The sequence below is a fragment of the Manacus candei genome, unplaced genomic scaffold (genome assembly GCF_025592945.1).
Source record: "Manacus candei isolate 608988 ecotype Guabito, Panama unplaced genomic scaffold, ASM2559294v1 h1tg000052l, whole genome shotgun sequence".
Taxonomy (NCBI): Eukaryota; Metazoa; Chordata; class Aves; order Passeriformes; family Pipridae; genus Manacus; species Manacus candei.
In genome coordinates, this window is record NW_026138100.1 from 1,727,189 (window position 1) to 1,751,564 (window position 24,376).

The following is a 24,376-nucleotide window of genomic DNA, read 5'->3' on the forward strand; positions in this document are numbered from 1 at the left end:
GAAGAATGTGCTATAAAAGGACAGAAGCCATGCAGACAGCAGCAGCACAGTCACTGTGAAATAATGACATTACCGTAGCAGCAACAACACAAATGGCAATAGCTACAAGATAACTGGAGTTGATGTCAGCAATTTCTCTTCCAGAAACCAGGAATCCTTTGAAAGCTTGTGAAGGGCTGGTCACTCACTTTCACTGTACATTTTTCTGTACTTCTTCAAGTAATAAGCAAAAAAATTCTTCTATCACCCATAATCCTTTCAGTTTAGTCTACAGCAATGTCATAGTTTAACCCCATCTGGCAACTAGTGCTTAGTAGTGCTTATCCGAGCCACTCACTGGCTCCCTGCCCCCGCAGTGAAATGGGGGAGAAAATCACAAGAGTAAAAGTGAGTTGAGATAAAGACAGTTCAATGGGACAGAAAAGGGGGGGAAAATGATACTGATGATAAAATTAGAATACACAAAACGAGTGATGCACACTGCAATTGTTCGCTGCTTCCCAACCAAAGCCCAGCCAGTTCCAAAGCAGTGGTCTCCAGTCAGCTTTCTCCCCCAGTTTATATACTAAGCATGACAGCATACAGAAAGGAATATTCCTTTGGCCAGTTGAAGTCAACTGTTACGGCTGTGTCCATTCCCAACTTCTTGTAGCCGTCCTGCCTTCTGAATGGGAGAGCATGAGAAGCTGAAAAGTCCTTGACTTAGTACAAACGCTACTTAGCAACAACTAAAAACATCAGTGTGTTACCAACATGCCATGGTTTAAACCCAGCCAGCAACTAAGTACCATACACTCATTTGCTCGGTCATTAGTTTCATATTAAATCCCAAACACAACAGTATATCAGATAGTAGGAAGATAATGAGCTTTATTCTTGATAACAGGACAAGCAATCAAGCACATTACCAGTTATAAATTAAACTGAAGCCCTGAGAAGTTTAGAACATGGAAGGAAAGGCGGAGAGCAGCCCAGAATCTCACCTCAGTCCAAATCTAGCACTATCATGGCTCTCTAGGCTGGTCAGACATCCTCACAGGAAACTGCTATATTCACTTATTTTTGATGAGTATAGAAATTAGCAGTGTGCTTTTGTTGTGTAAGCGACCAAAGTAAACTTAATCTTAATTACCTGACTTGCATTGGCAGTCAGGCACAGAAAAGCTATCTATATTTTCCTTGTGGTCTGCGTTATGGAACAAGCCTAGGATTGAAGTGGTGCTGAATGATGCTCTGAAGTAAACTGACCACCCAATACTGCTTATGGGTGAAATTATCCTACATTTTGCATGTAAATAACTCTTCAGAGAGAGTTGCATTTACTCTAAATTGGTGTAAACAAATGTGTCTATGTTGTGGACTATCAGGGACCTGGAGTAAAGCACAGAATGAACCAAAATACAACTGATATGTGCTTCTAAAGATTCAAATGGCTAAAAGCATGTGCAAATAGCAAGGAGAACAATAAAGAGATAAAAACGCTGAACTCAAAAGACTTCCTCAAGACAAACTCAGGCAGGACCAGACTGGGAATATGGGTATATAGCCCTAAAATCCTTCCCCTCTGGTCCAACTCTTCTAAACTGTCAGAGAATATCACTGTCAAATAGCAAACAAACATACTCAAAAGTTCAAAGGAAAATATGAGAAATAAGCAGAGAGTGGTGCTATGGTCATAGTGTTGAAAGCAGTGTTTTAAACAATAGATTTGTGGGAAAGTAGCTTATTTATTGATTTTTTTTTTTCCCAAAAGCATACAACTGCTTGTATCTGACAGCTAAAAGCAAATACAAAAGAAAAGTGAAGGATTTACACTGGCCTTACCCAGCAGTGCAGTCTGGTCCATGAGCATCTTGCCTCTGTCTGCATATTCCTCCCTGAAGAAGTCACCCATGAGTAGCAACTCAATAGCTTCCTGCTTTACTGCGTCAAAGAAATTCGACTGAATGGTGCGAGACACAGAGCGGGCACCATCCTTGAGCTTCCCAACCTACATCAGACAGGAATCATCAGTGCAAGTGACACTGAAGAGTAAATATAGCAAAACTGTTTATTCATAAGTAAAGAAAGTTGACTTTTTTCTTTACCTTGTTTTTCCCCTCAAGGGCACGATTGCCACTAAATACCCTGCTCAGATTATGACCATTGAGAGTCCACATCTCTTTGTAGGATTCCACAAAGCGCTCAATTATAGATTTAGAGTTCAAACGAAGGCTCTCTAATTGAGCAAGCAGTATCTGGATTAGGTGCAGGAGACAAAAAACAAACAAACAAACAATACTGTTCTTAAATGTGTTTTTGCTCTTTATGCCCAGCCAGCACCATTCTGTATCATAAAGCTGGCAAGACAGACTTGCACAACTGAGATTTAGGCACTCTTTCCTGTCTTTCCCGTGCAACAAACAATGTATGCAGTACAGATATCCCACAGAAGGTCCTCTGACAAACTCACCTCTAGTGCAACGAAGGACTGTACACTATTAGTACGATCCAGGCAGTCCAAACAATTCACTCGAAAAGTACCTGTCTGCAGGCTTCGGTAACCAAACACAAGAGGAGGGAGGAAAAAATGGTATATTTTAAAATAACATCTAATCATGAGTTGATTGAAGAAGATCATCAAATGTTCAGCCTGAATATACCCACTCACATTTTGATGCTGCGAGCATGTTGTGCACAATGTATTTAACACATCTAATTACTTCACTACATCTGTAACACTGTATTAGCAAGTCCATGCACTGGTAAATTTGCAGATTTGAAACAACAGAGATGCAGTTAAGCCAAATAATCCATTTAGCACCAAGAGTACACTTTGTCTCAAAATTGTATTTCAAGACAGTCATTTACGGTCATGGTACAAACACAGCAAGAAATCTGGGAAGGCCAGGACAAACTGTGCCTGGCTCTGCTGGGACAGAGGGGCAGTGACACTCACCGTGGATTTACATGTTCGCCCTTTGTGAAGATTCCAAAGTCTTCCCAATGCAACTTCAGCTGGGGCCCCAGCAAATTTTCCAGTTTCTCAGCTTTCCCACCTTTTGCAAATTGGTGGTAGTCAAAGTTTATCATGGGAGTGTCTTCTGCATGGGAAGAGGCCCATAGCAGTTTCTGTTTAGATAAAGAATGAAGGAAACACATCCTGCTCAAGCCACCTGTAAGGATTAATACCACCATGCTTTTTTCATTACTAAACCCTGCTAATTACATAATTCATAGGGAATTTTGAAAGGCCAGATGTGAAAAAAGCAATCAAAGTTCCCCGTTTGTTTTCTTCACAAAAGTAAACCTGACTGTTAGATCCCAATTTCTGCAGGGGAACTCAAACTGTAACTGCAAAGTATATATCAGAATTGTGCCTTAGCTAGTGGTAGCCATACTGCTACCTCTGTGCATGAGGGTGTACAGCAACAGTAACACTCTAGGCAGTCTCAGGGAGGGGGAGTAAGATCGGAATTATGTCCCAGGAAATGTACTATAAAAAGTTCGTGGTAAACTGCAAAAGTGAAAGAAGAGGTACAAATAGCCTCATTATTTCATCTCCAATTTTAATGACCTCACATGATTTTCTATAATCACCACAAATTTAATTAAGGTATCTGTAATAGATACAACAATAATACATCCTGTTCTCCAAAACAAAGCCAGAGAGAACTATTAGATTAACTCTAACAAGCCTTTGTCTATTCCTTTCCCTTCTGCACAGTCTCACCCCAAGAGATGGATGCTTTTTTCCACTTAGATTGTGACACACACTGGAAAAAGATAATCTGACACTACATTAAAAGCGTACATGCAGCAGCTACACCAGCACAATTGTATCAAGTAAGCCATTAGGCCTTCCTTGCAGAAGCAAATTTAAAGGTAGTGTTCGGAAACAGATGTGTAAAATGTATTTCATTACTGTTACTGTTGACACTTCAACTTGCCCTTACAGCTGCTGGCACTAGCAATGCATTTGAGGATGACATTTACCCACTGCCTTGGTGTAAATCATTGTCAGAGTATTTGCAACTCTACATTACAGCATTGCTTTTACCGTAAACATAATTACATTTGTTACAGAGAATGCTTATGGGAGGAACAGTGTTACTGGGAACAATATTGATTTTTGGTCTGGCAACAGCTGATTCAGGTAACAGATGCTGCATAAATGAATGGTAGTGGTGCCATTCCGATCAGGAGAACCCAGCAGCAGTAATTACAAGAATATTTTGTACCAATACTTTCAAGAATTACTAAGGTTGAAACAAGAGTTGAGAGAAGAGGAAGGAATAAAGGCAAAAGAAAGGTGGAGAAACAAAGAAATAAACTAATGACAGAAGATAAGCTTGCATTCCTAATCATATCCCTACAAAGAACTTTATTTTTAATTCAAGCCCTTTAAAATCAACAAAGCAAAAATTAACTCTATATTCTTTCCTAACATCAAATTCTTAAAACATGAAGGTAAAAAAATGACCAAGAGGGAGTAATTTTGAATGAGTACAAAACTTTGGTTTTCAGTGCTGTCAATCTAAATTCTTTCAGCTAACGGGGTACTTTCATTTATTTTTTAAACAAGCAAAAAGTTTAAAAATTTAAACAAAATAGGTCCTTGTTTAAATTAAATTAACAAATGCAAGGTCTTTATTCTAGAGATGACCTATTTCTGACCTAATTTCTGGTTGCATGATACTGGCCAGAACATGATCTTCAAGAATGTGAGAGTTTGAGAAAATATCAGTATTAAATTCGCAAGAAATGTTGTATTTGTATCTTCCTTCAGAAGTGATTATCTCTTACCCTTAAATCTCAGTGTGTTTTGCAAAACAAGCTAGAAAAACTATTTAAAGAGAGGGAAAACAAAACATTACAGAGGTTTGGCTGTGTCATGCAGAAATTCAGTAAGAGGCTGAAAACAGAAGCTAGGACCAGACTTCACTTCTGTACCTTTGTCATTGCCTTGCAAGCTTTAGTCATAATCACTTTCTCTTGCCATATTCTGTGCAGGAGGAAACTTCCACTTTGCCACTTTCCACTGGGGAAGCAGATAGTCCTTCCCAGCTATTTTGCAGGAGGAGGAAATGGCCACACAGAAAAACTGACAAAAAACTTGACACTCCTTTTGTCTCAGGTACATTATTCCAAGAGAGAGGGAAAGAAATCAGGCCCCATTATTTAACTACAATTTTTATTTTGTTTATTTTCACACAGTAAACAATTCAACTCAGAACTACTGGTATCATTCTTTACCAATAATAAATACCCAGCACTTACTACAGGTGTGTACTTAAACCATATCTTATGATTAGTTTTAGAAACATATACTCCGAAGTATCTATGTCAGATTGCTAAAGCAACAGGTACTCAGGAGGCAGATTTCCATCAGAACTCAGCAGATTCAGGCAGCTATTGCACTGCTGCAAATCCCACTCAGTATCAACCTGTGGCTTTAAGTTCATAACTGTTTTAAAAATCTAGCCAGGAGAATAATACAGTAGAACTCAGCACAGCTTTTATTCTACAAGGCCTGACATCCTTGCTTTCAGGTATTAGATGTGCCTAGAGACATTCAGGGGCCAGGAAATTCTCTCGCCATACACCAAACTGTCTTCTGGAGCTCAGGCAGACAAATCCCAACACAATCAGTGCAAGATAGCTACTTCCCATTACTGTCAGAGCAAGACAGCTTAGTGATGCTAAATACCTATGCTCAGTGAGCAAGGCTCAGGGCCTGGCCCCAAAGCAGTTCTGGCAAATTCACGAGGCACCTGACTGCACAGGTGGCTACATACTCTGCCAAAGCTGACCAGGATTCATTTTTGCAAAGGTGAACAACTCTTAAGATTATTAGGACAATTTCTTTTAAAGTTTGGTTAAAGAGAACGTACATAAATATATGAAGAAGTAAGCAGAAAGGAAGGGCTGGAAAGTAAGCCATGAGACTAAGAAGCACTATTCTCTCAGTCTGTAATGTAGTAAAGAGTTAACATAATTTCTTTAGATATAGTATTCATCACTTCCTGGGCCAGAAGGGAAACAGAAGAACATGGAGGCTCAAGGGAAATCAGTGGTTAAAAAGAAAATTATTGCTTTTACCTTAAAAGCTCTGTTGAGCACCTCCTCTCCTCCTCTGCTTCCCAACAGGTTAACGATCACTTGTTTTCCATACTGCTCTTTGAGAAGCATCATATGCCTACAGCAAAAGTAACCATAACAGGTACTAAACAAAACCATGTTATGTTGCCTACTACCATTTTCAAAATACACAAGTAGAGATCACTGGTTGTTTCATCCAGCAGATAATTTCAGCAACATCATCTACAGAAGTCTCCCTCAGTTTCCTTGCAATCAATTATTAAAGTATAAATGTTGAAAGTATGCAATTAAGGGATACAGTATTTTGTAGTGTACATAGAGAAAGAAGCATCTTAGGAAAGAGGCCTCAGATCTTTTATGTCACTGTTAGCTTTGACATTGCCCTTTGTACGCTCCCACCTCTTGGCTGTCAGCCTGGGAACTGCATGGGAAAGACAAGAAGAGAGGAAAATGTATTACACTTCAACAGGAATTGCCGAGCATCTTGCAGGGCTGAGACTAAGAGTCAGCAGCAGCAATGGGGCCTAGAACTCCAGTGCCAAGGCCAGAAAGGCACAAACACACGTCATAGGTCAAACATCTTTGAGCTACTACAGCATTGAGACATTCACCTCAACTTAATTAAATCAAGCAGGAAGGTTAGTAATCGTAAGACTTGCTGCACTGGATCAGACCAAAGATCCTTTTAGCCAAGTTGTCTGGCCCAGATTCTTCAGGAAAAACACAAAATAGGACGAGCAAAAAGTGGAGTGGTTTTTTTTTAGTCTATGCCACCAAACTCTCAAAGCTGACATTTAGATACTTTAAAATCAAGAGCTTTTAGCCAGATGCAGAGATACCCCTTCTCCCCTCAATACATCATTTTCAAGTCTGCATGCATGTGCTACAGAAGCCATGCCAGTCCACCAGGAAACAACTAGATCTTAAAGCCAACTTCCATCATGTACAAACACCACCTCTGTTTTCACACAGTAAACAATTCAACTCAGAACTATTGGTATCATTTTTACCAATAATAAATACCCAGCACTTACTATAGGTGTGTACTTAAACCATATCTTATGATTAGTTTTAGGAACATATACTCTGAAGTATCTATGTCAGATTGCTAAAGCAACTACCTACTACTTAAGTAAGTAGTACTTAAGAGGCAGCTGGATAGACAAGAAGAATAAAATAAACAGTCACACATATGAAAAGTTACTACATGCTGCAAAATTACATGTAATGACAAAGTGTCAGAAAAACAGCAAGCACACATCTTCTGGCATGAACCTTTACATCCTTTAATCAGAAATAATTCCCACAGAAAACCATGGAAAGGAGAGAAAAGAAAGAAGTTATCAGCATTGCCTTCAAGAAATACAGTTAAACATATTTTCTGGGGCATTTATGTTCTTGGTTCTGCAACCAGTTCGCTGTATGCCAACTCTTCCCATACATTCGCATCCCTCTGATCCCAGCATCAAGATCCTACCTCTCTGCCAAAGTTGCTTCCTTACAATGAAACTACTGAAGCTCAAGTCACCCATTTGGGTACCGTAAGCTAAGTTTCCTGAGGATTTCTCAGGGAGACAGGATGAAAAAATATCCACTAACAAGATTACCATTCACTTCTCACAGAGCCTTCTCAACACAATAATCTATCAGATGGTTAAATGTAACAGGCTAAATCCACTCTAACACTCTCAGAAAAGCTGTAGCAGGTTGTTAAACTCCAGTGTATTTTTCCATATAAGCAGTCACTTATTCCTTGCCCATTTTCAAAGGACTATCTTTTGCAAATCAGTAAGCAGAGATATCTCTAACTTCATCTAATCTAAAGGCACAAGGGGAAGAAGGAATAAGTGCAAGTTGATCCCTATGTTCATGTTTCTGACAAGAAAGCTATTCACCAGTTGCATTAGGGTCAGGGCTAAATGGTCTTATGGAGTTGTTCCTTCCTGAGGTACTCTCAATTTCACAGGCAGTACAAGAGGATGATTGTTTTCCTCTTACATGAAATATCTCTGCTGTGGAATGCAAACCTCTAAGATGGAGCTTCAGGGACACTGGCAGGGCAAGTTATCATGGCACCAGATGGCCACGAGACTATGAGTCTCAAAGGCACTTGAAGTCAGTAGAATTTAAGAGCTCTAAAAGCTTGGAAAATGTAGGTCAAGAACCTTTGAAAGAGAGACTGCTATGATGCCCAGTCCCTTAAGATTCTAAGCCCTGATTCAGAGTCTTCAGTGCTGCAAAACCAGTAACAGTCACTAATGTCCTGTTTGCTAACAGTTGCAGTAAATGAAATCAAGTAATTAAGAGGACTTATTCAAAATCAACATACACTCCGATCTGCCAAAACCTAACCACAACAGAAATTTATCACATGACATGGCACTTACAAGGTGAAAATTTCCCACAGCCCAAATTCTTCATGTCCTTTTCAGGCACTGTTCCCATGGATTTCAGTGGAAATATGCCCTTAAAGGACAGCACTTCACAGTCAGACATTCAAAGGAATCAGGTAATGCATGTCTTTTTCTACAGTTTCCAGCTGACACAGAGTCTTAATGGCTTAAAAAGGTATACAAGCCAGTCCTTGTGTAAAATAGAAAAGCATCAGCATAACAGCATCATACAACACTGGTCATGAATAAGACAGTGCTATTTCTGTATACAGGAGTAAAACAACGAGGAGAAAAACAAATCCAAAATGGAGTGGAAGCAGTGTTTACCCTTTAATTACCTGGGTTACAGTGGTAGAGCACACATGATATGTGTACCTTAAGTGTAAATTCACATTTGTTTGCTCACAAAGGGTTACAGAAACCTTTCTTTTGCATATCACTTAGTATTTCTAAGATTTTGCAGAAACAAGCCAGAATATGAAATTAATTCAATTACCACCGAAAACAAGAAGGAAAAAGCACAAAAGTAAGTGACTAAATTAAATAAACCAATTTAATAATCTGCAACACCAGGGGGATTGGCCACATCATCTGAAAGATGTTTCACATTATCTCAGGATTTTCTAGGAAGACAAAGCTGTGGAATCTTGGTTAAATGCCAGGCTGCTGTGTTACTACCAAAGCGGAACAAAACCTACCTGTCAAAGGCAGGTGCATTAGCTTCCAGACCTCTGTTAAGCCTTAGATGACGGGAACCAACCTAAAATAAAATATTAGAAGAAAAAGAAAAAGAAAAAATTTCTTAAACTGCTAGAGTCCTAAATCGCTAGATGTCTCTGTTTTTCCTTCAGAGTAAAACATCTTTTTTAACAGCACCAGATACCTCTAGCTCCAACCACCTCCACACAAAATATCCTTAATACAAAAGCCCCAGCTTTTATTAGACAACATTTACAATTACAAGTGAAAACACAATTATCATTAAGCAAAGGGATACCTACACATCTTTTTATGGCCAAACAAATCACATTTCTTTGCCACCTTCCTCTCGCAAATAGCACACACTGCCTCACACGAGCGTACTGTGTGCCCATTCCTACTGCCCTTGTCTTGGTAGAAAAGGCTGAAATTACACCAGTTCCATGGGTTGTATGTCCTGAGTTCTTTCAAAAGAATCAGAACAGTCATTCAAATATATGAAGGATGAAATCCTGTGCCATCAAACTAATAGGACGTTTAATATGGATGTCAACAACAGTAGCCTCAAGCTTCTTTTGAATGATAGCTATTGTTATTACAGTATGCAGAGGGCTTCTTTCCTTTCCAGAAACTACACTACTAAGTATTTACAGGATCATGCATTGTTTCCTGTACTTCATCATCTTTCTTTGTTTTTCATGAGGTTGGTTTCTGCAATTTTTTCTAACGCCAGTGCCAGTACACTCACATCCAAGGAGTAAGAATACATAATCTAATCCAGATTAGGCAAAAAACCAGACCTACTAAAAAGCTGAAAATTCTGTTTAACTAGAGATATTACTCACCAGCCAAAAATACTCGAGGAAAAGCTCAATGGCTTCATAACATACAGAAAAACAGTGCTGTATACAGCTACTTCATGGGCAGGATGTGCACAGTCATACAGACAGACTTGCTTTATAAAAAGAAATAAGTATTGCACTGGATGGTGCTAACACGCAAGAACAATCCTTTAGTCATTTCCTTTTGTGCTAAATCCAGTAGCTCTGAATAGTACGGTGTTTAGATTTAATGATTTTTAAAAATGTATCAAATAACCTTTAAAGCACCTAAAAAAAACCAACTACATGATGCATTTTCTGTACTAACATATATGTGCATACTCATTTCAGTTGCTTATCCCTCTGTTAAGAGAATGCAAAGAGTGGTAGGATGATTCTTATTTGGGTTTATAACTGTGTATAAACTGCAAGTTACAGTTAAGTTTGACACAATAACCTCCTGATGAAATCCTACATCTCTGCCTTGCAGAAGATCAGGTTAGATCATTATCACCCTTTTGACTGAAATCAACACACCATCCAGATATTTTATTTTGTTTCAAGGCAGCATGCTTCTACAGAGCTCCTGGTATCGGTAGATACTTCAGTTTTATTGTGGAGGTCAGTATGATCAAGCCAAGCAGGCATTTCAGAAGAATAGGTTATTCCAAATCAAACTGAAAATGTTATAAAGATATTGCTGTAAGCTTCAGTTTATAACATTAGGACATAGTCCCTTACAAACAGTTCCCTGTAGAGGCACTCAAACACACAAAAATGTTAAACTTCAGTTACCTGTAGCCATTTGTCTGGTGTAGTTCTGTCTATCTAAGCACACAAAACTTCCTAAAATGAAAAAGCTCAGCATTTCACAGAATAAGCTTTGTAGCTCATTTAATGAAATATAAATAAATTAAATTTTATGTTAATTCTAAATTATAAGTAGTAAGAGAGAGATAAGCAAAGTAGGCTTTTTGATTATTTGTTTACCTGATGCCCTGTTTGCTCCCAAAACAGTGGAACAGAACCTCTGATCTGCACAAAAGAAGAGACGTCATCATCCAAGTAAATTGTCTGCAAAAATAAAATAAAGGAGTTCTGCAGTTAGATCTATCAGTCTGTGACCCCTTCATCAGGTGACAGTTAAAGACACTGAACTCAAAGGGTAAAAAAAGTAAACCATGTATCTCACTGTATCCACTTACTGCTCAGCTCCTTTTCCATAGTGTCACAGGCAGTGGAACAAAGAACAGTGTATTTGCTTTCATGTCATCACAGCAGATTCAATTCACTACTCACCAGAAACAAGAGAAAATTTAAAACATCACCACTGCCAAGAAGGAAGGAATTTTTCATGCACAATGAAGATGGATTTGATCTACTGGTGGAGATACTCAGACCAGCTATATACTCTCCCGCTGTCTCTCTCACAAAACTTAACCGTGCAAAATGTCATTGCTCCTTGTGACCGATGATGGGTAATGTCAGGTGTGGGATAAGCTTATCTCCTGCTGTATTTACTATTTCTTATTTCACTGTTGTGCCTTGTCAGAGGGTCCAAATAAAACTCAAACCAGCAGTATTGCCACTCCCACTCCGAGATACAGTGAACAGCATGCGATCTACTTCTTTTCCAGGAGGCTTACAGCAAGAGGCTCCAAACCCCCCATTTCCTTCTCTAACCAGACCTCAAGCTCTCTCTTTACATGTGTTCCTATGATCACTGTTAACAAGTTGATTTTGAGTTAAATCTATACGAAGTACAGACTGATTTCCCCTTTTGCCTTCCCTCTCCACCAGCCCCCAATCAAAGCGTTACATTATATGTTAACCTAGCACAAAAGGTGCTATCTTCAGATTCAGTGTGACCACAGAGCAACTGTGCAAAGCCCAGCTCCCTCCCCTAGGCTATACTTAGCAGCGGAATCCTGGCTGTTTTCCACGGGGGATACATGATACACGATACACATCTCCGTTATCCCATGCATGACAATGAGTGTTCTGCAGCCCTTCAGAGGAATGGTATCCAGGTTATCCAGGTAGCTGCTCTCTAACCACACCATATCATTTAGCACAACTGCTGCCAGCTGGCTAGTAGCTCTGAAAATAGAACAGAACATGAAAATGGGTTCCTCTACAGCTTTAACGTGGTTTGTCCTTTTGGAATTTGCCACTAGATGTGGCAAATGGGTGGCTCAGGAAAAGTGCCTGACCTTGACCTCTCATCTTCATAAGCACTATCAATGTACAATTTTTAGAGCTACATGTGTGAAAAGAAGTAAAGCTGCACTAGAGAGGTAAGTGTTTAGATAAAGCTGCTGACAGAATATTTAAGTATTATTTACCATATTTTTTGAAGAGCACTTAAAACTGTCTCCATTTCACTAAGATGAAAGATTTAAGTGGCTTTGTTATGGACACAATGTCAGTTGGAATGATAGCCAGCCCAGATTTGATTTTGATTATGTTTTGATTTCTTTAACCTCTCACCAACAAACTAAGAACCCTTCCTCTGTTGCACTGCATCCCAGCACAATCTCCTGCAAGAGAGGGGAGTACTCAGAGAAGCTTTCTTGAAAGACCTCTCTCACAGTTTGAGTAATGTCGCTCCAACTTGCTCTCCCATTAAAGTTTTCTGAACATTGCTGGTGCCTGAGTGCAGGAGCTAATTACGATGGCAACACAGTGGTGCACCTTTTCTTTGCATTTTTATGCTCAGAAGAGTTCATGCCTCCTGCAGCTGGACTACAAGAGGAATAAGCAGACCCACCTTCTTCCTCTTTATCACATTCTCTCTGAGACAGGTTGTGCCAAAATGAGCCAATGACTTCTCCACACTGAATCATCTTTTCACTCACAGTCATGGGCCCAGAAGAGCTCATTCAAAGGTAAAGCAAATTAATAGCACTACAAATTAATAGACAGTCCCAGCATTATCCTGACTAATATTAAATGAAGATCAGGTCCTGAATCTATGCGAAAAAGATTCAGGACTGGCTCACTTAAAAATTTGACAAACATCATCACCTTAGCAGTGAATGAGTTGAAAGGAATCATCTAATGATGACAGATACAGAAAAAGCTTTACCTGAAGTACAATTTGTCCACTCAAACAGCTTGCTACAGAGGATCAATTTTCTTTACAATCTTCTGGAATGTCCTTGTTTCCACATCTAACTGCAAAACTGACAGCTCAAGTATCTCTTCGACCAGGTCTTCTAGACATCCAGCTGCAAATTCTCTAAACCCCACTGATTAACAGATAATAATTCCAATTTAATACCTGCAGTTTGACATCTTCTTGAGCTACAGTTTTAATGGAAAGTATTTCACCAGTTACAGATTATGAATATATAACCTTCTTCATGCCAAATACAGAAGAAAAATACTGACCAAACATTTCTGCCTTTCTGCATTAACAGATGCTCTATTTCCACTCATTAGTGAGTTAACAGATGTTTGTTGCTACTATCACTCACATTTTCTGTTCACTGGTTTTGACCCATTTCCTCTTCTGTTTTCTTCTCTATTAACCTGTCCATTCAGACAAATGAACAAACATCAAAATATTCAAACTACTTGGGGATCATTCCTGTGAGCTAAACAGGATGCCTAAATCTTGAGGCAATAGGTTGGGGGATCCTCTGTCAAGCTGAGGTCTAATACAGTATGGACCCCCATATGATGACTGAGCATTTTAAAGAAACTGAAATTTTTATGCATATTGCCATGTAGCTTTTAGAAATCAGCCTCTCCAACACAGTCATTCACAAGAAAGTACTCCACATTAGCACCTTTTTTTTTCTGTTCACTTACAGGGCTCATCATTCTGTTCTCTGGAGCAATTCTCTGGATTTCTGCAATCCTTTCACCTCACTCTCATGATCCAGAAGAATTCAACATTATTTTCTTCCAAGCTGCCAGTGAATTGGAAAAAGACCTAGTATTTTTTTAATGAGTGGGAGACTCAGTAAAATTACTTTGCCAGCCATTCCTTCCTAAACAAACTGGAACCATTTCATTAAGCATTACGACTCTGCAAATCTTCCCCCACTACCCTTCATTCACCACTCCAAGGAACATGACCCCTGATCCTAACACTGCCTTTTAGCATGTCCCTTGACCTTACAATATCAGTGGTAACAGACTTCCTACTAGCAGACTTGTTAAGCAAGGAGGTTTAAAGACTGAGACTAAGAGGACTTTTCAGATCGGGAATGGACATAAATAATATCCATATACACTGTAATTTTAACTATTTGTTAAAATCTTAAAAAAGCACTGATAATACATTCAAGTTAAAATTTTACTAATAAATAACAGATTCCAACTTTGTCACTCATGCATGGACAAGTGCAGAATTTCTTTTCTCATATTCTTCACAGCCGTGATCATTTTTTGTGCACAATATCATGTTTTCTACAGCACATATCTGTCCCACTTTTTTGTCGTTCTATTTTTGACTTTATTACCCTGTCCTCTAGCAGATCCATCTCCCTTATTCTAAGGTACTAGACAAAAGATAAAGAGTTGTTTAAGAAAATAAACTTAAAAAAAAAATTAACAGCACTTTGTATCCAGAATTTTCCTGTCCTCTGTTTTCCTTAACTCGTGGACACGAAATACATCCAAGAAGATCATACTGGTTTTCCTCTAAAAGTTCAACAAAAACCAGTTACTTTTTGGACAATGCTTTGTCATTAGGATTGATGTATACTGCTAAATCTCTGTCTTTGGGCTTCAAAAATTATTGTGGAGTCTTATCTCTTGCCTTAGATCCAAAATGACAGCAAGTTGTTGCCTACATGCCCCAGGGAGAATTTTCATTCCTATCAAAACACTTGAAGACTAATTCATTAGTCTCAAAGAGTCTGGCCCGTAGTACAATCCAATCCAGTCAGATGCATGAATTTTCAGACAGGTCTCCTGAAGTGTCCCATCAGATATCATAGTAACAACTGGATACTCAAACAATGTAGAAGACCTCTTTGCCTTAATAATACATTGCTTGTCCTGTGACCCCCCTGTGTTAGAATTTGCCATGTTTTTCTTTCAATTCCTGTTGTCTTTTTGGCCTCCTTCTCCAGCTCCAGTATCAAGGGTGATAGTACTGACAGTTCAATAGAACATTTTTCAATTTTTCTCTTTTGTTGCATAGGGCCAGACCTTGCTCCTGTGATCCAAGGATTCCTCCTGGTAACACGACCTTCACACACAGGCACTGCTAGTAAGCTTCTGGGCAAGAAGCAAACATCTATGTCAACCAGTTGGTTCTAATCCCAGCATGCCATGCCCATTCATTGCTTGGAATAATTTATTCACTAATCTCCATCACTCAGCTTTGTGAGAAAGAAATAATCATTCAATCAAAACTTCAAATGGCAAAATTCATTACAGACTCAGGGGGCACACAGAGACATAGCCCATGATGAAATGGATACTTAGATGGCTTATTCTGGGATCCCCAGCTCTGCCACACAACCCACAAAGAGCATGGACAACAGATGGCCTAAACATACCAATCTGTGTGTCCCTTTAGCTCAGACCACAGGATCCAAGGATATACTTGCCAAAATAATCCTTTTTTTGCCTTGCCTGAGGTAATACTAATTTGATCCAGAAAATAAATTAACCACATGATTGCATCCATTCCTCTCCTGGAAAGCTCTCCAAAACAATCCAGGAGTTATTGTGAAATGGGGATCATTTTCCTTAATCCATGCCTGACATTTTTTTCTTAAATTGGAAGAAAGGAAAGGTTAATCCAAATTCATGGTATTTCCTTTTAATGCTTTGTCAAGGTTTCCATTTTCTTTACTGAATAGTTCCATGAAGGGGAAAACAAGTGAAACCATTCATTTACCTTTGGTTAATTAGAATTGTTCCCTCTAAGTCACACACTAAGATACACTTTTAAGTGTAGCATGACTGTAGAATAACTGTGGGAGGGGTTGAAAAGTAAACAGTAACAGGCACACAAACTAAATGAAGAATGCATGCCAGTTTCTCAAAGCTATCAGCAGAAAAAAATTAAAAGAATGCAACACAGTCTCAACTTCAAAGGATTACCAGGAGGGGAAGAGAAGGGAAAGGGAAACATTTAAGCTACAGCTGAGAAACAAAGACTGAATTTAAAATTACTTGAGGATTAACTGCAAAGTTGCAATAGAAAGGGCTACCCTCCCATTACAAAACACTGTCAGCAAATCTGGAAGTACACATTAGAGAGATTGCCATCTTTTCTCTTCCCTTCATTTTGCTTTTCCTTAAGTGTTTCCTCTAATTTTTGTTTTCTTCTTTCTCTGTAAAGATGCAAGCCAAATGATCAAATATCTGAAAGACCTACTACTAGCTTTTCTTTTTTTTTTTTAAGCAAAAGTGAAGTAAGATATTTAACTTCTCCCCTCTTCTTCTCAAACACTGTGAGTCACAGCAGTTTAGTGAGCCCACAAAAAAATGACTCATTGCAGAGCTAAAATGCCACAAGGCTAACTCAGTGGGAGACCAAAGCATACCATCTATGCATAAAAGAGCTGCCTGGAGATAAGATTAATTGTTTCTCCCTCTTCTAAAAACAGAAAAATGTTAGAAGCAATTCCTACAAAGGGGCGAAAAAGTCCTGGGTTTTCAGAATCCTAGGGTGCTATTTATCCATGAAAGCACATAGCCAGCATGCCATTATACTGTACAGGCTGCAGCAAATGGAAACAAAATGTTATTCAGCCAAGATATTACCTCATAGGAGATTAGTCAGTAGTCTACTATGAAAGTAGGAGAGAGTTTATTCTAGGACTCTTCCTTCCTAATGTCAAGGGGATGCCAGCCTGAACTGGATCTCAGGTATCCCAGTGGTTAGCCCAACTTTGCTTTCTTAGGACATGCAGCTTGGTAAAACTAGCATTTGGCACCAGTAGGAACAGCAACCTTCTTTACTTCTTTTAAAACAAACCCAAAGAAAAACACACAATCCTTTAGAACTGCAAACCCTTGCTATAACTTAGAACCTACTCGAGCCTTTCATTCTAAAATCATTTCACTCTTTCACTTTTGCCAATCCAATTGAAAAAAAACACCCCAAAGCCTTCAGTCCTGCACTTCAGCCTCTGGTTGAACAGAAACAAAGCACAGCAGTTCCCATGAAGAGCCCAACCCAGCCCCAGCTAAGGGAAGCATTAGCAATCAAGTACTGTTTGAGGAGCCAAGCCTCAGGTTCTCTGCTAGAATGGAAACACCATCTTATTTTTCATGCTAATCATTTGCAACATGATGTACTCCAGGAATATAATTAAACAGAACGAGTTACTTCTGACCCAAATAGTGAGCAGGATAGCAGAAGTATTTCCCATAATTAGATAACTGCTAAGTGCAGCACTACGAATGTGAGACTGATCTGAAAGAAAGCTGATAACCCTTTCTAACATTTTCTTTCCTTTGCATTTCAGCAAGAGAACATTCTTCAAATCCTAAGTAACATGCTCTGCAATAATGCTCATGAGAAAATACTCAACTAAAATAGCAGAATGCATCAAGTTATTACTTAAAGTGGCATATCTCCCTTCTGTTCCCAAGTTCCAGGGGAAAATTTCTCTTTTCAGTAAGTAGTTCCATCTGCATCCCCCAATGCACTGACAGACTTTCTAGAAAGACGTAGATGCTGCAGGACTTGACTTGTAGTTAGTTTGGAGCAGAGGCGCAGAAGAGAATTATTACCAGAGAATTCAGAGGCTGACATTAGAGAACCAAGCACTGCAGGGGAAGAGTTTAGCATCCAACAAGCAGAATTGGAAGCTGGAGCACTAAGTGGAAAGCTGTCAGCCTTCCTGAAAATGCAGGCAAACAAGGAAAACAAGGGACATGAGCAAAATGTCATCCACATCCCCATGAGAACTCTGATCACTGGGCAGAAGTCACACATATAACACTGTCCATGCTTTGAGCACATCTCGGGAATCAAACCTCACAGCAGGATGGGAAATACCAGTCTGCAACCCCTCCAGGCATTCTCCTGAGGAACAAAGCACTGTCAAATCTAAGGTAGCTCCACCTGTGCCTTTAGGCAGAACCAGGTGAAGAGGTTAAAGATGCAACATAAAGGGAACATCTTAGAGGAAATTTGGAAAGTACCCAAATATTGCTGCCTGTCTCATGCAGTGGGATAACAAAAAGGACCACATCAGGTGTGAGCTGCTACATTCATGCACTGCCATGAGGAAATACTAGTAGCGATGAAGTATGGGCACATCCGACAGTGGATGCCATCCTCAGCCACGAGGCACAGTCCTGCAATGACACACTTTAACTCTTCTGGAACAAGCAATGACACAGCTTAAGTATCTCTACGCTATACTCACTGTGTCATGCTCCCCTTATGAGCATCACATAAGCAATCTACTTTCACTGTACATGCACCTAGATATATAGACACATATATACACATACAAAACAATCTATGCTACATGTGCAGTTGTGTAGATCTGCCCAGAAGATGCTGAAAACAACCAAATTTTAGGAGTAAATCCTTATCCTTTGTTGAAAACTACCAGTCATTTTTCTATTCTGTTTATAAAGTCATCCATTTCAGTATGATGGTTCTGACTGCTAGTAATTACTACTTCTGTTCAAAAAGAAAAAGGTGATTGTAATTGAATAAGCACTCATTTCAGCTGGCACTGAAGGCTTCAGATTCTTCAGGGTCCAATGTGTTTTACTGACTTTCAAGGTAGGAAGCTAAACCATGTGTAATAAAACCAACTGACTCTGTTATTTTGTTTGGCAGTGCCAATCAAGGGAGCCTGCTGAATGCATTTCACACACATATTTTGTCTCACCATCAGCTTTTACCATATATGTATAAAACTGTCATACCACCTCTCACTGGAGAGAATCCCCCACAAATCAAAGAGGAATATAAAGCAATCTCTTCCAAAACGAGTTGAACTGGAATTTGCCTGACTCTGAGATGATGCTATTTTTTCTACATTTTCTTTAATAGCAAAAGATGATTTGACAGTGAACTTTACTAGCCAAAGATGATTTTCCAGCAAACACAGCACCTTTGCTGGACAGTTTACCGAACAGTTTAAAACCTCATGTCTATATTTCACTACAGTATCAAATGGCCAGACTTTCGCATTCAGGGAAAAAATCAAAAGTATGTGAAAATTGTGTGAATGTAAAAGTTAGAAACACAGAAGAAGAGCAGATCACAAAGAAATGCTTAATGGGCAAGAACAAATAGATCTGCCATGCAGTGATATTTTAAATATTCTTGGAAAAAACACTTGCTGAACTCCTTTAATTCTTGTTGGAAATTATGCCCCAATTAAACACGAGTGGACTAAATTATTCGAAGCCATCAGATACATCCACTTACCTGCTCTGTCTCAACAAAGTTAGACACATGTCCATCATCATTGACTCCTCGAACGTGGAACCGGACACCAGCTCGCTCACAGCTGATGCGAGAGATGAGGCAGGCTTTTGCCTTCTTGTGAGAGGCATAAACAGTGCGAATGTCCACCACACCACAGATCACTTTCAGCAACCAGTCAGAGCAGTTCACCTGGTAGTGTTTGAAGGGCACATGCAGTAGCTGGTTCCTGAAAGGTTCGACAACATACAGACACATTACTGAATAAAATAAACAGACAGGCATGGGTGCCACCTCCCAACAATTACTAATTGAATAAATTAATGTTTTGTGACCCCTTTTTTGTTGTACCTTTCCTTTATCCAAAACCAAGAAATATAAGGTAGAAACCCTTGTGAATTGCTACCGTGAACTGAACATGGTAAATTTTAACACCACAACTACCACCAAGGTGCTGCTATCTTGTACCTGTATTTTAAATTCAGGTGCAAATGCCATCTCTTTCAGTCCCAGAAATACATTTCTATTTAGTAACTTTTTTGAAAAATTACAGCGTTGTCAAGCTAATTATTTTTTCGAACATTACTGCCTGGACCTTAGCACTCACTACAGGATGAAGAACCAGTTCAAAATCCACTGGGATTTTCAGACAAAATTTTCCAAGCAGAAATTGGAAGTCAACAGAGATACTGCAAAAAGTGCTACTAAAATTAATAGAAACGCCTGTTCTAACCTTCAATTTATTTTAAGATCAACAACCCAAGAAACCTATCATGCCTGGTTAACAGTGACTAGTCTCTTCTATTATGATGTTTTTCCTCATTTCACTTTTCAAAATGTGCCTTTAGTCACATAAGAGGGCCAAGAAAATCCCGTTTATGATCCTTTATTTCTCAACAGCAGATCTGTACAAGAGTTATTACACCTAGTAAAACCTCTGAAGAATCGTTCTTTTAAAGTACAGCATTTGTCTGAAAAAGGTGCAAGACATTCTTACATTTTTAATCCAAATATGTAACTGAAAAAGCAGCTCTAAAACAATTATTGCTCTTTCTTTCACCTGTTTCTCCTAGTTCTATTTACAAAGGAAGTCCTCACTCAGACAAATTCCAGTAGAATTTTTTTTGTTGCAGTTCATTTAACGAGCAGTTTGTGTTGCTTATAACTAAAGTCCTCTGACACTTTTCATCGTGTTACTATTTTTCTCATTGTTTACTTTTCTCAAGAATCTATTGTGTGGTCTCAAATTTCCCATATCACCTAATCACCTCAAGATAAATTTTCTTTGGAAATCTTTTTGCCCTAAATGTGATGTTGTCACCATTCATCTCTGTTCTAAAACACATAGGAGAATGGAACCTCTTCAAGGGCTACATCTAGATTAGCCAGAAGCAGCAAAGAATGAAAGTTCAAATATACTTATCTTCCAAGAGGAAAAGTTTCAAAAGACAGCACAGGGAAAAAAGTTACTTTAAAGGTTGTTTCTTTGTTAAGGGATATTTCCAGCTTAGGAGACTCATCATTGGAACACAGCTCATTTCTGCCATGTGTCTGACTTGTCATGCTTGGTCAGATTTTTGAGATGGATGCATAATTATCATAGTTGAAAGCAAATACTATATTTCTCTCTTTGAAGTTAAATTCAAAACACTAGATGTTACCAGGCAAAAATCACATCATAGCTAGAAAGATTATTTAGCCTAACTGAACTGCTCTCTCATGTTAATTTATCATCCATTATGAACTTTTTTTACTTATTTAATATTCACCTACTTTGGGCCACATGACTTATCGCACATTCTAGCAGCACACCCACATTTAACCCTGCCAGTTATTTTCCACCTACATCAAACCCTCATTTATTTCCATTATAGCTATGCCTCCCGTGTGACTTTTTGTTTAGAAAGAAATGAAAGAAAAAGAAAAAAAAGTATGTAGAAATTCAAGTATTCTGCCAAAGCTTGTAAAGCAAACCAACCAAATTACATCAATTGCAAACCCACCTAGGGAAGACAAAACCCAACACTGTGTTTTTTCCTTTCCCCTCAACCAATACTTACCACAATAAGAAATACTTTTTCTGTGCTTTAAAGGCACAAGAAAGTAAAAAGCACAGAACAGTGTATCACAGGACTTTCCTTCGTGCAACATACACTTGCACTGAACTGTAAACATATTAATATTGATGTCTGCAATATAAAAACTAGGGCACATTACTGAAACATTAAGCTACAGACTTTAAACACACAAGCTATTCAGAAATAGAAGATACTTCAACACAGATTTATGGAAAGGGATTTATGAAAAGGTCAAGTGCAGGTTTCTATTAGATAACTTTAAAGTAAATTATTAGAAAGAACTGAAGGGGAAACTATTAATGACATGTTTCCGAAATGTGAGCAATAAATCTTGTGTTTCCTTCTTTGAAGCGTAAATTGTCATTTTATAATTACTTTTCACTGTCAGAGTATTTTAATTAACAGAAGTTAATTGTTTGACCCAGGTTTACCATGAATTCACTAAGGCCACATGCCCTCTAAAATGACACGTCAATTAAATGAAAGAAGGTGCACCTGAAAGGCACGTTCATTTCCCTCTGAAAGTGTCTGACCAGTAAGATATAGGTGGGGACCACACAAAACTCTGGTGTAACATGCAGTACTAACCAGAAGAACGAGTTACCAGATTCACAGTCGTTATCACCCTGCTTCTGAGCCCGCAGAGTCAGGTCAAAGTTTGAGCCTGCATTAGGCCATGAGAAATAGAACATCCCAGAGTTCAGTATTTTCTTCAAGGCAGTAACACGCTCATCTTCCTTAGTTTCTTCCTGGAGAGGACAGAAATCTGTTCCAGTAATTTTATAAACTTCAGTGTCCAGGATTTTTCCCACTGACGTACAGCCTGTCACCAGAACCAGAAAGTGCAGACGAGTGTTCCCTAGAAGGTGACAGATAGTTACAAAAGGGTTACATACAGGTGAACACAGTTTCTCATCGGTGCTGTCACATGCAATGCTGACAAGGCTCCAGCAGAGGCCAGCGTCTTTGCTTCACAAGATAAATACAAGAGACAGTCATGCATGCTGTGCTCTTTACATTTCTGAATTCCTCTTAGCTGCGGGTGACTGCAATTGCACAATATTCCACATTACTTATCCATCCACATCCTTTGCTGCATTAGTGTTTTTCCCATTGACTTTATGAAAAGTATTTTTTGAAGCTTGCTGTTGGGACATTACTAAAAAAATCAAATGTCACCATCGTAGAGAACAAACAGCATTCAGATTCTTTACTGGCTTCAGCTGAAGCTGGATGTGTTCAATCATTTAAAAAAAAATCAGTATTATCAATTCTTGAGATCTTAGTTTTTATGTCACAAAAAAAATGTACACGATTAGACTACATCAATTATCATAAAAAGAATTACAATTGCCATGGTTGTGAAGCAAAATGTGAAATCATAAAGCAGTTGAACTTTGGGACCCCAAAACTAAAAAGCTAAATTTTGAAGCTTCAGAACACCACTGTAATCTGATCTCTTGTACACAATCTCTGCTCATTGTCTCTGAAATTATAATTAAGAAACAGTAAAACAAGTGTTCTGAGAACATTGCTTTTGCCAGGAAGAAATTGTTTGATTCACTTAAATTGGCCTGTAATAGAAACAATGTCATCCTGTTCACCCTAGTTAGTAAGAAAAGGTGGAAATTAGCCAAGATTTATTAATTTAGCATAGCAGAACCAACATCTGACCTGCCAAGAGCAAGTTAATCAGCTAACGGCACAGTGACAATCTGGGACAGTATGGCTTCAGACAGCAAAAGGGAACACATTTTTTAGGATCACTTTTCAACCCTCCAGGGTGACCCATCATCTCAAAACACAGAACAACATTCACACAACTATTTTTTTTCTGAAACACCAACAGAGGAGTCCTTGCTTTGAGATCACAGGCTGGCTACAGAAACTTGAGTCAGGGGTGCTTTTCAGCAGGGACAGAATATTTGTGTAGGCACGTGGGACTGGCATGGCAGGACAAGGTGGGAGATTAGATCTTATTCATTCTGTTCTGCTGACTCCAGTTTTGCATAAAGGCCAGTGTAGGTGGTATTTACTAAAAAGCTCTGTTCATCACATTTCTTTCTGTAACAAGAGCATGCTGTGTTCTCCTTCTTGAGTGCTTTCAAGAAGTTCATCTTCTGTGCTTTTGACACTGCAGCAGAGTGCTAGAAATACATAAAACCTGACAGTTTATTCCTCCTTTGCACATGACGGTGCATAACTAAAAAGAATTAAGAATAGGAGACACATCAGCTATCATTACGTAGTTCATAACTGACTAAATACCGTCTTGCAGCCTCCAGAAAGGGTTAGGAGGAGTTAGCTGTCTCTCAGGATAGCAAAAAGCTTCCATGACTTACTTGAAACCGTGCAAAACCGATCAACTCAAAGTAAACTTCAACCATGACAATTTGGGAGCAATGTAAAGAAACACTACTACTATGCCTTACTATCAGTTAGCCTCGGGGACAAGAATAACAGTAGCGACAGACTCGGAGAGCTGGCTGGCTGGGATGCTGAGACAAAGAGTACAAGTCCTTTCAATGCCTTCAATGAACCTAAAGTTTCCTAGACAGTTCAGAAGAGATCAAATGAGAAAGTCAACATTAAAATAGCCAAAGAGAACAAAAGTTTAATAACAGTGAGCTTGTTATCTGTGGTTCTGTCCTTTGAGAAGCATGCAACAGGCAGAAAAATAACTGAATCTAAACAAAGCAATCCTTTAAGAAGACAATGAGTAGGAATAAAGCATGACAGAAAAGCCAATTAACAGTATAGTTTTGCCTTACCTAGAAACTTGCTATTGCTCAGCAGAGACTCTAGACTCTTTTTACTACCTCCTCCACTCAACCACTCACCCCCCAAATGGAATACACATCTGCACATTCAAAGGTCCAACACTGAATTGTTCCTGAAGCATCAGGAGATTGTTTTTTTGAAGCTGTAATACTT

At 38.9% G+C, this 24,376-nt stretch overlaps 1 protein-coding gene across 1 annotated transcript in view; it reads right to left on the reverse strand.

The window, feature by feature from the left end:
* SYNJ2 (synaptojanin 2) overlaps positions 1-24,376 on the reverse strand; it is a 70,201-nt gene that overhangs the window by 25,839 nt on the left and 19,986 nt on the right. Inside the window, exons 3-11 of the mRNA XM_051801549.1 lie at positions 22,031-22,301; positions 19,368-19,593; positions 10,985-11,068; positions 9,173-9,234; positions 6,082-6,178; positions 2,939-3,111; positions 2,453-2,534; positions 2,088-2,237; positions 1,825-1,990 (exon numbers count right to left, since the gene is read on the reverse strand). Of these exons, the coding sequence (XP_051657509.1) occupies positions 1,825-1,990; positions 2,088-2,237; positions 2,453-2,534; positions 2,939-3,111; positions 6,082-6,178; positions 9,173-9,234; positions 10,985-11,068; positions 19,368-19,593; positions 22,031-22,301 (1,311 nt within the window). The remainder of the gene's footprint in view (positions 1-1,824; positions 1,991-2,087; positions 2,238-2,452; positions 2,535-2,938; positions 3,112-6,081; positions 6,179-9,172; positions 9,235-10,984; positions 11,069-19,367; positions 19,594-22,030; positions 22,302-24,376) is intronic.